General features: G+C 48.5%; 1 protein-coding gene across 1 annotated transcript in view; it reads left to right on the top strand.

Annotated features, from left to right (window-relative positions):
* The first annotated feature begins 8,500 nt into the window (after positions 1 to 8,500).
* The window catches only part of LOC122381664 (nuclear hormone receptor E75-like), a 36,045-nt gene continuing 31,245 nt past the window's right edge, over positions 8,501 to 13,300 (top strand). The window contains exon 1 of the mRNA XM_043366095.1: positions 8,501 to 9,296. Coding sequence (XP_043222030.1) covers positions 9,131 to 9,296 — 166 coding nt within the window. The 5' untranslated portion in view covers positions 8,501 to 9,130. The remainder of the gene's footprint in view (positions 9,297 to 13,300) is intronic.

Raw genomic sequence — 13,300 nt, 5'->3', positions numbered from 1 at the left:
ACAGGAAGAAACGCTGAGACTGAGAGCTTTGCAATTGTATATTGGACCAATAATAACTATCACGAATGAATATGAACACATAGTATGATCACATCGTTGCATGGATTGTCACAGACAATTTTACTACAATCCTTTTTTCAAGAAATACATTGATGATGATTAACATCAAAATCAACATAAAGTGGATTTAGTGATCCAAGCTTTCTCCTCCAGTAGCAATGGAATGATCGCATGTTTCATTTGCCAGACACTGAGTACCTGATGCACATTACAATCTGCATGCATCTAAGCATAGTAAAACTGCCCAAGTCCATTCATTCTAGATTTTAACTTGATAATTAGCACTAATTTATCTTGCTGTTGTAAGTTATCATTCAATATTCATGCCAATACATCAATATGCGCTCATCAGTCAACATTTTCTGGCATGATCCTGCTCAGTGTGCTCTTCAGTAGGTATTGCTCCAAGGTCTGCAATATTATAGCTTGTTTTTGGACAATAAGCTCTTTTAATTTTACTTTTTCTTGCTGATATATGAGCCCGATCAACTTGCGTTTATCAACCAAAATTTCATAACTTGTAACTTGATATTGATATTGCTCAGTAGTCAGGACCTCTGTTGCACCTCTGTCAGCCTGCTGGATACTTCAGATTGTTTTCAGTCAACATGCTTCTTAAATATGATATAAGTCAATCTTAAGGGATTCAAAACATGCAACAAAACGACGTACAAGAGCAAGAAAACCACCAGATAAACTAAAAAATGGTCTTGGAACAAAGCCAAGTGGTGCTCCATTTGTTTGTTTACAATGATTGTAGTGCTGATGTATTTTTAGGACTCTGAAGGTCGGCTTATAAAAAATGAAACGTTTTTACAAAAGTTGTAAGGCAAGTAATATTTATCTGAAAGAACTAAAATATTCAAAAGCCAAACACTATGAAATACATGAATCGGAACGAAAAAGTAACCCAAAAATCCAGCCTAATCACCGGCTCCTAAAACTGCAACAAAATCAGCACTTTTCCCCGCAACTCGTTGTCCAGACGTAAATATGCGATTTTATCGCCTTGATCGAGATATTACCGCTTGCAGGTGCTGCCATCTGTGTCTCGTGTTGCAACAATCTGCCGCTATAGCCTTGCTGCCGCTGTAGTTGGTACTTGGTCTGCTACTCAGCGCCATCTACGCCGCTCTACATGGCCACACAGACATAAGCGCGACACGACAGTCCGTTAAACGTCGATTATTGCTAATTTGTCGCTTTTTCTTCACTTTTACATGGCTCTGTTAGCATTTTACCCTTTATTTTGTCACTGTTTTAGATGCATACACCAGTATAACGCCTTTTGGGGCGACAAACGGAGCGAGCGAGAGGGTGAGCCTTGCACGTGCGAAATTGCGAGGGGTACCTCCAACTGACTTGTGCACGACACCCTACTAACCGGTCTCTAGCGATGTGCCAAATTTGAGCGCAATCGGCCCAGCCGTTCTCGAGATCTGGAAGCGGCACGCTGCACGTGCGCACGTGCAAAATGGGTCCCAACTGACTTTTGCACGGCACCCTACTAACCGGTCCCCAACTGATTACCAAATTTGAGCGCAATTGGTCGTGCCGTTCTCGAGATCTGGAAACGACCCCTGCACGTGCGCACGTGCAGCAGCACCCCAACTCTGGCACATGGATATGCAGTGCCTAGTGGGTGCCTACCTACATGCCAACTTTCAGCGCAATCGGCCAAGTAGTTACCGAGATATTGCAACAATTACAAAACTGACACCTCTTCGTTTTGCACGTGGCAGTGTGGCACGTGCATAAGGGGTCACCCACATGCATCGGGAATAGTCCAATACTTGGTAGAAGGAATGAAGCTACCCTACAAAAATTACCGCATGTAAATCGGTCAAGTGGTTGCTGAGATATAAGCGTCGCAGAATCGTGACCACGGCCGGCCGGCCGCTCATACTCAGAAATTTCCGTTAATATAAGGAAAGACTACGCTCGCTTCGCTCGCTCCGTAATAAACTAGTACTGCCTCACTGTATATGGAAACGGCTCCCAGAAAAACTTCGACCGACTCCAAAAAATTCTAAACTTTGCAGCACGGGTCATATTCGGCCGCCGGAAATTCGATCACGTCTCTGGCCTCCGCGATTCACTCGGATGGATGCCTCCGAAAGCTATGGCCGATGTTAAAACCATGGTAACTGCGCAGAAAATAATAAGCAACGGCGAGCCCGAAGCACTAGCTGCCATCTTCACGAATAACAGTGACGCGCGAGAGAGATCCACACGACAGGACCACCTTTTCCACCTTCCACGCTCGCGGCTCGAGACTGGCAAGCGACGGTTCGCCTACCGGGCCGCGGCGCTACTCAACAGTCTGCCTCCCGGTGTCATCGAACAGCGCCCCGCCCAATTCGCCCGTGCGGCCAAGGCTGCAGTCTGTCCGGCGATGACGACCGCCCGACGATGACCCGTGTCAGGGGAAGGAGGTGCGACATCCGTGTGCGGTGTGCTGTCTTGAATCGTCCGTTTGTATATAGAGAGAGCGAATGTCCAGCGATTGAATTTGTATGCCTGTGTTTCTTGTCCCCGCATGTTTTTGTTTGTGCCCGACTCAGACTCTGGACTGTAATCGCCACGCCCCGCGTGGATTGTCCATGAAGGTAATACATACATACAACTTTGTTCTTATTCCACTCTCCCCGTTCCTTTTTTGTCAGTTTTGACTTTTGACCAAAAATACCTAAATAACAATCGGCATAGGTTCGAAACAACTGATTCGTTGCAACTGCACATTCGGAGTTGTAACCGCTATCGGAGGAAGTGATATAAGATAAACTGCTAACCTCACCTTTATTTACATTCGAACTCTTCCTTCGCCCTTGGTCCTGTTCTGGCCAGAAGTTTCCGCCGCTCGGCCAGTTTCTGTCCATCGATTACCGGTGAGGTCGGCCGGGTCACGTCTGACCCTGGTTGGGGCGCGGAGCGGCAGGCAGTGCCATGTTGCATCAGCCGATCAATAGAGCTCGCCCACCGATATACCCGCCGTGGTGGGAACGCCTCCTTCCGACCCAGTGATCATCAACGCTGAAAGGAAATATAACGCTTTCCTCAAAATATTTTTTTGCTACAGTTAAATGATTTTTTTACGCTTAAAATGATCAGAAAAGAAAATGATTGATATTTACAGAAGGGATTTTCACTTCATATAAGAATAACTTGAAAATGCACCTTTCAAAGCACAGCTATGGTGCTCTGATTTCCCCAAGATTGCTGGTGCTGCGCGCGTATGTTGTGTGCACCATGAAGATTCTTAGGAAAAGCATTTGGCCGTTTTTCGTTTGTCGGTGGTCTGGCGAGCAATACGTCGGCCACTGGCCGAACTGTTGCCTGCAGGCTCCGACTGCTCCGGGGTCGTACCCCCCCCCCCCCTCGGCCGGCGTGTATGTAGAAAACCAATAGGTCCGGCGAGGGTTAAAGGGACCCTCCCACCTTCAAAAAAGTTAATGAATTGGCATGAAAGTGATGTCCCTTGGTTCAGAAAGAGCGAAAACGAATATCTACCAAATTTCACCGAAAAATATTCACTGGTTTTCAAGACATTAGGCTTTTACTTTTGTTTACTTTTTGTGATCTCCCCTGTTACTAGCGACTTTATTTGGAAGCAATAATTTGGCAGCCTTAAAGTGCGGCAGACGTTGCGCGCAAAGCAGCGTATACCACCACGTGTTAACGATGGTTTTAGTCTAAAGGCCTGGCTACACTATGCGTTTTCTTCGTGCGTTTTTTGCGTGTTTGCGTGTTTTGCGTGATATCGTTCTAGAAAAAAAGAACGATATTACGTTTTGTGATGTTTTTCACCTTAAATTTTAGTTACATAAGAGTTATATTAGCTTTTGTATATAACCAAAGTAAAAATTATATTGTTTATAACTTTTTTCCTAGAACGGTATTACGCAAAACACGCAAACCTGCAAAAACGCACGCAGAAAACGCATAGTGTAGCCAGGCCTTAAGATTTAAAAATCGTTAAATCTCCGCTGACGTCACAAATTCTAAGGGGGCATTCCAATGCATTAGCCCCTTAGAATCCGAAAACTGCAAGTTTGAAATTCCATATCTTCGAATTAAAGCATTTTTCGATGTTGTGAGTGCCCAAACCGGTATTTGCAGGCCATGGCCACCAATTTGGCTATCTCAACTCAAAACTAATGTTAAGATGGGAGTGTCCCTTTAAAGTTGGTGACTTCGGATCTCGGTGACTCTATGACTTCGGTAATGCACCTACATCGCCTTTTTCAAGGGCATGCGCCATGCATTTATTATCATCACATTACATCACCATATCCACCGCCATCCGCTTAAACTGTTGTTGATTTATTACTTTAGCATAAGAAGTCGTTTTTTATTATGTGAATCATCTACCCCTTGCCTTGCTACACCAGCGAGCCGTTGCCTCTGGTCAGGCCGTCACAGGTTCTCCGTTCGCAGTAGAATCGCCACTGACCGGCCTCCCGTGGTTCGAAGACGTGAGTCGAGGTCGGTCAAATGGGGGTGAGCCTCTCCGCTCTCGCAATGATGACATCAGGTCATCAGGGGCAGGGCTCTGCACAGCAGACCGCAGCGAGTGCAGAGGAGGGATGCACACAGGACGAAGTCAGGACAGGCTGATGCACACGTTCGAGATTGGTCGACCCGAGGACGGGACATTGCGAAATAAATCCAGAACGCTGGTGTATGTAAACACATTGGTGACCATGGGATGACATGGACGTGATTCATGCTCCTTTAAGGTGGTCACGAAGCTTGAATTGCTAATTTTCCTGTTATGGTTTGATTAGACAACCTACTAATGTTTGTGAATACGTGAGCGTGTTACACTTCTTGAGCATATTGCGTCGTTTTGCACGTTTTCTTGTTCAAGGTTTTGTTTTGAAATAATTTGCCATGCAGTTGCAGTTGAATATATGTGCTTCCATGTAGTTTAGTTGGTAAATTAACCCGCGACCCGTTGGGGGGGGGGGGGGGGGGTAAAGGTTCCTCTCTTGAGGTTTTCGCAGATAACTCAGAAACGGCTGCGAATTTTAACTTGAAACTTTCAGTACCTCTCCGGACATCAATTCTACACATTTACTGAAAAGATGGTCCCAGGTCATCTCAGGTAGCGGGTTATATGTAGAGGTCAAACTGAGGTCATGTTCGGCCATTTTTCGTCAAAAGGTTGTTCACGGAGAAAAATCGCAGGAAATCAGACTTTGAACCTAGAGATTCAACAATTGAACCATAGATACAAAAAAGGATGGCGAACAAAATGCCCATCTCGAAATTTCCCGAATATTAAATTATCAAGATATATAGATTTTATATCTCAATTCAGATTTCTTGAGATATTTGTGAAATTTAGGAAGTAAAAAACGGAATATATGTCAGAGAACCCGTTGTTGGCCTTACACTTGCCAAAAATCAACAACATATTTAAACTGGCAGAGATACAGCCATTTGAATGACTTAAAATAGCGGCTGCTCTTATGACGTCACATTATTTTCAGTACTTGTGCCATTGTAGCCAATTGTAATATGTAGGTATGATACTTATCCAACTTTTCCTGACTGAATATAAGATAAAGTCACTTTTACGCAATATAATGTTTTCCATTATAAACCCTATAATTGGACCTTTTCTTACCTTTCTGTGACGTCATAGTTCCAAGAAAAATGCTCAAGGGGGTTTCTGTGGCTGCATATATATGACATGTCTTGATAAAGACTCGAATATTTCAATTCAGCATGCCGTTTTCCCTACGATTCACGCAAGTGTCTTTTGATTGGTCGAAACTGACCTCTCTTGTGACGTCACAGGTCATCATCCATTCAGATGACTATCCACATGTCATATAGATCATATACATCATATCCAGACTCATTTTCGAAGCCTAGATTTATTTTTATAAGCGATTTCTAGTCGTTGTAAATTGAACTGATTTGACCTTGTTTGATCTCTCTGTGACGTCACAGGTCAAATATCGAGGTCATCGATATTGTGTTTGTGCATCTTGATGAGCTCTTTCGAATGCTGTTTGAATTTTTCCGATCCGCCTATTGTTTCCGGAGATACGACGGGGAGCCCCCCCCCCCCCCCCCAACAGGACAAGGAACCTGCCAGACCTCAACGGGACCTGGGTTAATAATTGCATTAAGTTCATACTCTATTTGCTTGCTTTCTAAAAAAAAGTTTGCTCGGTACTAGTAACTCACAAGTCACAATGGAAGTATAAAATCCTTAGCTATGCAGCAGTGTCTTGTGATTTTTTGAAAATAAAACGTTTTTTATTCACATCGCTGATAAATCTTACCTTCGGATGAAGGTTCATCCTGATTTCTTGAGTGGCCTGGATATTTCTTTTACATTTCAAGCTTCCTGTCAGAAGTCGGCCTTTGAATTTCATGTAAGCGTGCCACGGATGACACGAGTGTGAAAGGTCAGCCGCCGTTTCAGTGCCAGGTGGACACCTCCGGGCACCTGCCGTGGCACCGCGTGCCATGACCTCAGCCCCCCTCCCCCCTCCTGGCCCGGCGGCGACCCCCGCAGGCACGCCAAGGCCCCCTGTCCCCCCAGCCCGGCCGGCCCCGGCAGTCGCTGCCAGGACCACCCGGGTCCACCGTATATCAGCGGTGCCGGGGCCAAGGACCCTATCGACCCGAGCCGTGACCTCGTGTGCGCCGCCAGCCGACCGACCGACCGGAGCCGGTCCAGCGGCCATTGGGAGGCGAATAAACGCAGAGCTCTGCGCGGCCGGCGGAGACGAGGGTGGCCTCAGAGGGTGGGCGAATGGCCAACCAACAACCGGTCCACCCATCGATGGTTACCCTCCCTAGGATCGGTCCGGCGCCTGTGATGATTTATTTGTCAAGGAATCACAGACTTAACCCGCGACCTGGTGGGGGGGGGGGCTATTTTTTGCCCCCCCTCCAGACTTTTCGATATATCTCCAGAACCGCTGCGCCGATCATCACCAAACTTTCAGTACCCTCCCGGACATCAATTTTACACATCGTGACCAAAAATTTTTCCAAAGGCTATGATAGGTTAGCCGGAAATGACGTCAGAGTGACGTCATGTTCTGCCGTTTTCGACCCAAAAAAAGGTTTCGCGGGAAGAGCTGTCAGGCCTACAGCTTTAGAGATGCAGAAAAATGTTTTAAACATAAAAGGTGTGGAATCAAATGAACTACAAAACTGCTATTTCAGTTTTTCGAATTTTTTGGATTTTGACCCCCAAAAATCAAAAAATAGATTTTTTGAATATAATAGCCAAAAAATCCAAAAAGTTTTTTGAATTTCGCAAAAACCGGAATATATGTGATAGTACTTACCGCCTTCCATCCACATATCAAATTTGAGATTGATACCTCTGTTTTTGGCGAAGTTATAGCGAAAAAACTGTTCAAAATTGATGACGTCAAATTTTCAAACTCAATTTTTAGCAATTCTAGACCCCGTAGCGCAAAACAAAGACCACCATTAGACTCCCCGTGACGAGCTGCATCGAATCAATACCCATTTTATGCAAAACTATCAACTTTAAAATTTGACCTTTTTTGGCCTGACCTTGACCTGACCTTGACCTGAACTTCACCAGAAAGTGACCTAAGCCGTACCTGATAGTCTTATAACCAACACCATTGAGTTGGAAATGAAAAATTGGCCATAAAACATGCATCACACAACCTTAGTAAAGTTGGGCTCATGTGACCTGACCTGTGACCCTTGGTGACCTGACCTGTGACGTGACCTGGTATTGTCAGTGACCTCTAATAGCAACATATCTATTAGGCAACTGACGCCCTATCGCTCATTCTCGACAAAATGCGTTTTCCTCGGTGTTATAGCGCATTCCCTAGAAGACCCGTGAACGGTGAAACATTTCATCTTTGACCTGACCTGTGACGTCATCGGTGACCCCGAGGTCGATGAAATTTGGTTTCCCTAGACAAATTTGACAGGCCTTTCGAACGCCGTTTGAATTTTGCGGATCCGTCCAGTAGTTGCGGAGATACGAGGGGGGGGGGCAAAAAATAGCCCCCCCCCCACCAGGTCGCGTTATAAACAGACCCCACCAGGGCGCGGGTTAAAGTGGGATGTTTTTCACGTTTTAAGTTATCGGCTAAAAGTTTATCATGGAAATGGAAATTGCTCCACTTCTTTTGGCCGTCCTCCTTCGCCACTGTGCGCTGCGTTCGTTATCTCTTTCACCTCCCTCCCTTTCCCCACCCCACAGCTGGTGTCATGCTCCCCTTCCGCTGCGTTTACCACACTGCGACGCTCCAGCCCACCCCGCCCCCTCCCGCCCAGCGCGTCTCCAAGGCGGGGAAAGCGAAAGCGCGTGGCCGGTCGGCGCGTCGCCGCTCTTCGCTCGGCGCGGCGCGGGTAAAAGTGTGGTTGGTCTCGGGTGCGTGACCTGGCCCGTGGCTCAGTAGGTCACCGGACTGGCGCCGCCGGCTTTCCAGAGCCGGGCGGGGCGGCGACTCGGCGACGGACGGAGGGCCACACCGAACCGGGTGCGCGTCGCTGCCGGGTCTCGGCTCTCCACTGCCTCCGTGGCTGAGTGTCGGACTGGGCGGGCGCTGACTGAGAACGGACTGAGGACTGGAAACAGACCGAGGACTGAGGACTGGACGAGGACTGGTGCTGTGAAGGGAGAAGAGACTGAAAAACCACAGGACCTGTGCTGTTGCGTGAAGACGGACTGGTGTGTTTACCTGTGTTGTAACTCAGACGGAACTGGCTGAGGCCAAGTAAGGACGCGACAGTGTTTAGTGCGTTTGTTGACTGTGTGGACTGTTGATACTGCCACTAGTTGAGAGCTTATCCTACGAACTAGTCCAGATTATTTCGATATTCCTGTGTCCGGCTGAGTGAGAAGAGCCAAGTCACCGAGTCAAGCGAGCTTCTACGTCGCTCTACACAAACGTTCTACACAAGTTCTACGCTCTACACAAGACCTGTGAAAAACCATCTGTGCGAATCGTCAGTGGCCCAGTCTGCCCATAGTCTCCGCGACAGCTGCTGCTACGTCTCCAGCTACCGCTCTAGCTTCGCCTCCAGCCACCGCTCCAGCCTCGCGATGACCGTGGTGGAGCTGCTGGTGTCTGGCCCGGCGCCCTGGCTGGACCCCGTGCTGCGTGCGGCGCTGCTCGGTCCGCCGCCGGCCGCTGAGCGCTGTGACCAGGTCACCTCGACAGTGCCCAGCCCCGCACCTCCGCCAGGAGAGGAGGAGGAGCCGTCGACAGGTCAGTGCACAGGGACGGGATGGGACGGCAGGGGTGGATTTAGGGACACGATGCTGGGTTTAAAGGGAGAGAGAAGTCGTGCAGGACTGTTTTCGCTCACCACTGCTTGAGCAGTCACTATGTGGGTCCCGTCGTCGAATGCGTCTGCCGTTGTACCCTGTTGTTTGACTTCGTACATTGTTCCCCTTCCGAAATGTCATCTTTGTGTTGTTATTGTGGCATAGAATAGAGCTGGTGAAGGTTTTCTTACTCACAGCAACAATTCAGTTATGCTAGTTCACCATTTGTGATGATTACACTGCCTTTATCAAACATACCGTAAGACCAAAACAAGAACAAAAGAAATGGTTGCATAAAACTTTCATAAAGTTAGGATAATAGTGAACGATATTTTCGCCATTATCGCATTTAAACAGCCGTGTTAGAGTAAGTGCGATCACGATTCCAAGTACTGGCAGATAAACTGCTGCTGCCAGGACGACTGATGGGTCTCGGTCACGCCTCCTCGGAGACGGGCACACCGCAGATAAATGAATGGCTATCGGCTGAACGCCTCCCCGGAAATGCCTTGTTTTCCTGGTGTTCCCTTGAAATATTTCGAGTCTCTCGAGATGAAAGCTGTAACGGTGGTTGGAAAACGCGAACATATATGTTTCTTTCGTTTCTCCGTCAAACCGAGTGTATTCATTTCGGAATCATCTATCTGGCTCTCCTCCGGTGGGTTTCCTTGGTAGACATCTATTGGTTAGATTCTGCGCTGTTCTAGACATTTTACGCTGAATCGCGATAAATATTTTGCTAACCGAGCGCCGGGCCTGAATTAACGGCCGGTTGTCTTTCAACTTCGCGAACCTTATTCAAATGGGATGTTTGGTACTTGCCTCATGTTGCTGACTACAAACATCTTTTTCATGATGCTTCGACGATGACTGTGATTTATATGTAGGTTAGCCAACTTTATCTGGCAACCTGTGATCTGTGGTGCTGATACTGAAGTATTTCGATTCAGTTCATGCAACAGATGAAATGCCACAGTTTTCACCTTTAATGCATTCATGGTGCATCGATAATAAACTTCATCGCTCTGTTTCACCAGGGCTTGTAGAAAAAATTACTCGTTACTCTCACTGGGATCATCCAGTCTCGCGCTCACTGTGCTATCCTCGACAGAGCGCGTTTTCCTCAGCCCCAAACTGTCGACCCAGTTCGAGGCACTCGTCCATGGAGACAGTGGGAGAAAGGGACGACGCGAGTGAAACCTAGCGCGCGCCGCGCCGAGGACCGATCTCCAAATATCCACCGGGAGCGGCAGACTTTCCCGGCCCGCCGCCCGCGGCCACCAAACTGTATCGCCGCCTTTGTGTCTGCCTGTTCTGACGGGGCGGCCGATACTATCTGTGTCGCCCCACAAAGTCATTAGAAACTGACCCCTCGCCCGCTATCTGCCGCTCTGGCGGCTGAACCCATTTTCGCCGGGCGCCCGCTGTGCCATGTCCGGCGGCGGTCCCCGTTTCGCGGCTCTCAGGCGGCCTACTTGGTCCTCCAGGGCTGGACCGTGGTCACGGATCGGGGCCATTGGGTCTGGTCAGGAGCAGGCGGCGGATATGGGTTAGCCGTGTCACGACGCTCGGTGCTGAAACTAGCCGCTCGTGAGCTGACCAGAGGATTATTGGATAATATGTGCTGGTGGAATAACCATGCCGCGACGTGCTGACCAGATGTGCCAGGTGGTTTAGTTAGTGGCAACTTAGCGGCCCCCCGGCTAAGAGGCGTTGGGCGAGGGCAGACAGATGCCGGAGAGAGCGAGGGAGAGGGAGGGAGGGTGGGAGGGAGAGAGATAAGCGGAGCGGGCGGGCTGGGGCGGGAGGCACGAGGGGAGCGCGGGATAGATCTGTGTGCTTTTCGCCTTGGGCGGGAGTAAGAGGTCCGGTTATCTTACCCGATGTTTGCTGTTCGCCCTGTTCTCTCTGTCCGCCGCGTGTCCGCGCCCGCTGCGCCGCGACCGCCCGGCGCGGGGAGGGGCGCGCGATATGGGCCGAAGGTCCACCGCGCGGCCAACGCGCGGGTCCCGGTCTAATTACTGGATTGGAGGATGCGCCGCGGGGCGGCGCACACTGGGCCGGGGGTCCGGAAAAGTGCTAGAAATTATTTGTGATTGAGTTGTTGATCTCAGTGACAAGCAAACATGCTAAAAACGAAGTGGGGCTGCTTACCCCTCGCCGGACCTATTGTCGGACCCCCCACCCCCTCGGCCGGCCGAGGGGGGAGGGTTGGTACGACCCCTTTTTGCCGTTTCGCCCCTAATGGAGCTAGAGCCTTGCGGAAAAAAACAAGCGTGTGCGCCGTTTCAAGGCGGAACGATTGATACCCGAATTTAAGGTCCCAGGTCAACCGGTAACCTCTGAGGTGAAGTCAAAAAGCCCAAGGCAGGGTTTGGTTTTTGGCAAATAATTTCGCAAAAAATGGCCGCAGAGCAGCGATTTTGGCACCATCGTGTTCGCCTGGCTCAGGCGCGTCGAATGGTATACTTTTTGTTCGGGTGAGGTCAACTTAAGGTATTGATCTCGAGTCAAGGTCAGTTCAGAGCCCATCAGGCCACGAACTTAATCGAAGAAGGTCGTATCGCATATCATTCGATTCGGGAGGTCTTCCCGAGTCCATTGGTGGCTTTCCCGAGTCGCTGGCTCAATTTGATCATGAGTTATTGACGAGAAACTCCTATGACCGGTGTGACGTCATGAATGACGTCACGGAAGGTCAAAAATGCAAAAGTAAAGCATCGGATCTTGCAAGGAGTGCACGAAATCACGATTCCGTGTGCTTGAGATAGTTTGAAATCATTCCATGCGCAAAAACAACAGTTTCCTTATTTCTCCATTCACTTTTAATGGTGAGGTCACGTGACCTCGAAGAGTAGCAGGCATTAGCAAAAATTGCGAGTAGGGCATGACAGAAAGATGATTGGTGGTTTGTATGGCATGACCATTTTTAACGGCTCGAAATAACATTTCTCAAAAAGTCTAACTAAAGAGCAAGTTGTTGTTGATTATCACTGACTTGTGTTTAGGGGTTAATAATGACTGAATTTTTGAGTTTGGCCCAGAAATGTTGGCAGCATTGTGTGCGTTGATCAATTCTGAGCTCAGGGGCATATATTTCATTTAGATTATAAGCGTTTGTTTTTCACAACTTCCAGCGTTTTAAAGAGCGCCGGGCCTTCAGTAAAGCGGGGAGGTGACAATTGCCCCTACATCATGTGGTTTACTGGCGCATATATCGAAAAGTAGCAGGGAAAAGCAGCAAAGCACCTATATGGAACAAAAGATGAGTAATCAGAGGCTAGTATGAAATGTTCATTTTTAGCCGCTCGAAATAACGTTTTTATAAAAGTCTAATTAAAAAATTGGATATGATTTTAAATTACGTCTTGCAGCTGCTTGCAAACAGCTAGCTTATCTTGCAGAAAAGCGATGCAATATGTCAGAATGATATTGGCACAGTGAACAACAGTGCCCTGAACTAGTCTGACAGGAAATTTCGTTCAAAACGACGATTGGTCAACTAATAAATTACCACTAAAGTTCATCATTAAAATCGGTAAATGTGGTGGCCTATAGAGAGTCTAAATTGTCTTGTGTTTGGTGACAACTGACGACCTCAATTTTGACCTTAGGGCAAAACTAGCATCGGAATCGTATTCTTCGATCAATTTGGGATTAAATGATACCTATTTTGTTCATATTGCGGACAGTCAGTTTGGGGGAATTTCTAGCGCTTTTTCAGGCTGCCGGCCTACAGTGCGGCGTCCACCCAGCTGCGCGCCCCCATCCCTGGTGGGGGAGGGGGAGGGCGCGGTGACAGGGCGGGCGCTTGGCCGGCTCGAGTGGCGGGGCGGCACACACAGGGGCGCTCGCCACCCCCTCCCTCGTCACTCGCAGGGGGGTAGGCGCGAACGGCTCGGCCATCTGCGGGCAGTGTGCGACGGTTCGCACGTGTCGCGGCGT

Source organism: Amphibalanus amphitrite, unplaced genomic scaffold (assembly GCF_019059575.1).
Source record: "Amphibalanus amphitrite isolate SeventyFive unplaced genomic scaffold, NRLGWU_Aamphi_draft 000124F_arrow, whole genome shotgun sequence".
Taxonomy (NCBI): domain Eukaryota; kingdom Metazoa; phylum Arthropoda; class Thecostraca; order Balanomorpha; family Balanidae; genus Amphibalanus; species Amphibalanus amphitrite.
The sequence above is the reverse complement of the archived record's forward strand: the minus strand, read 5'-3'. Positions and strand labels throughout refer to the sequence as shown.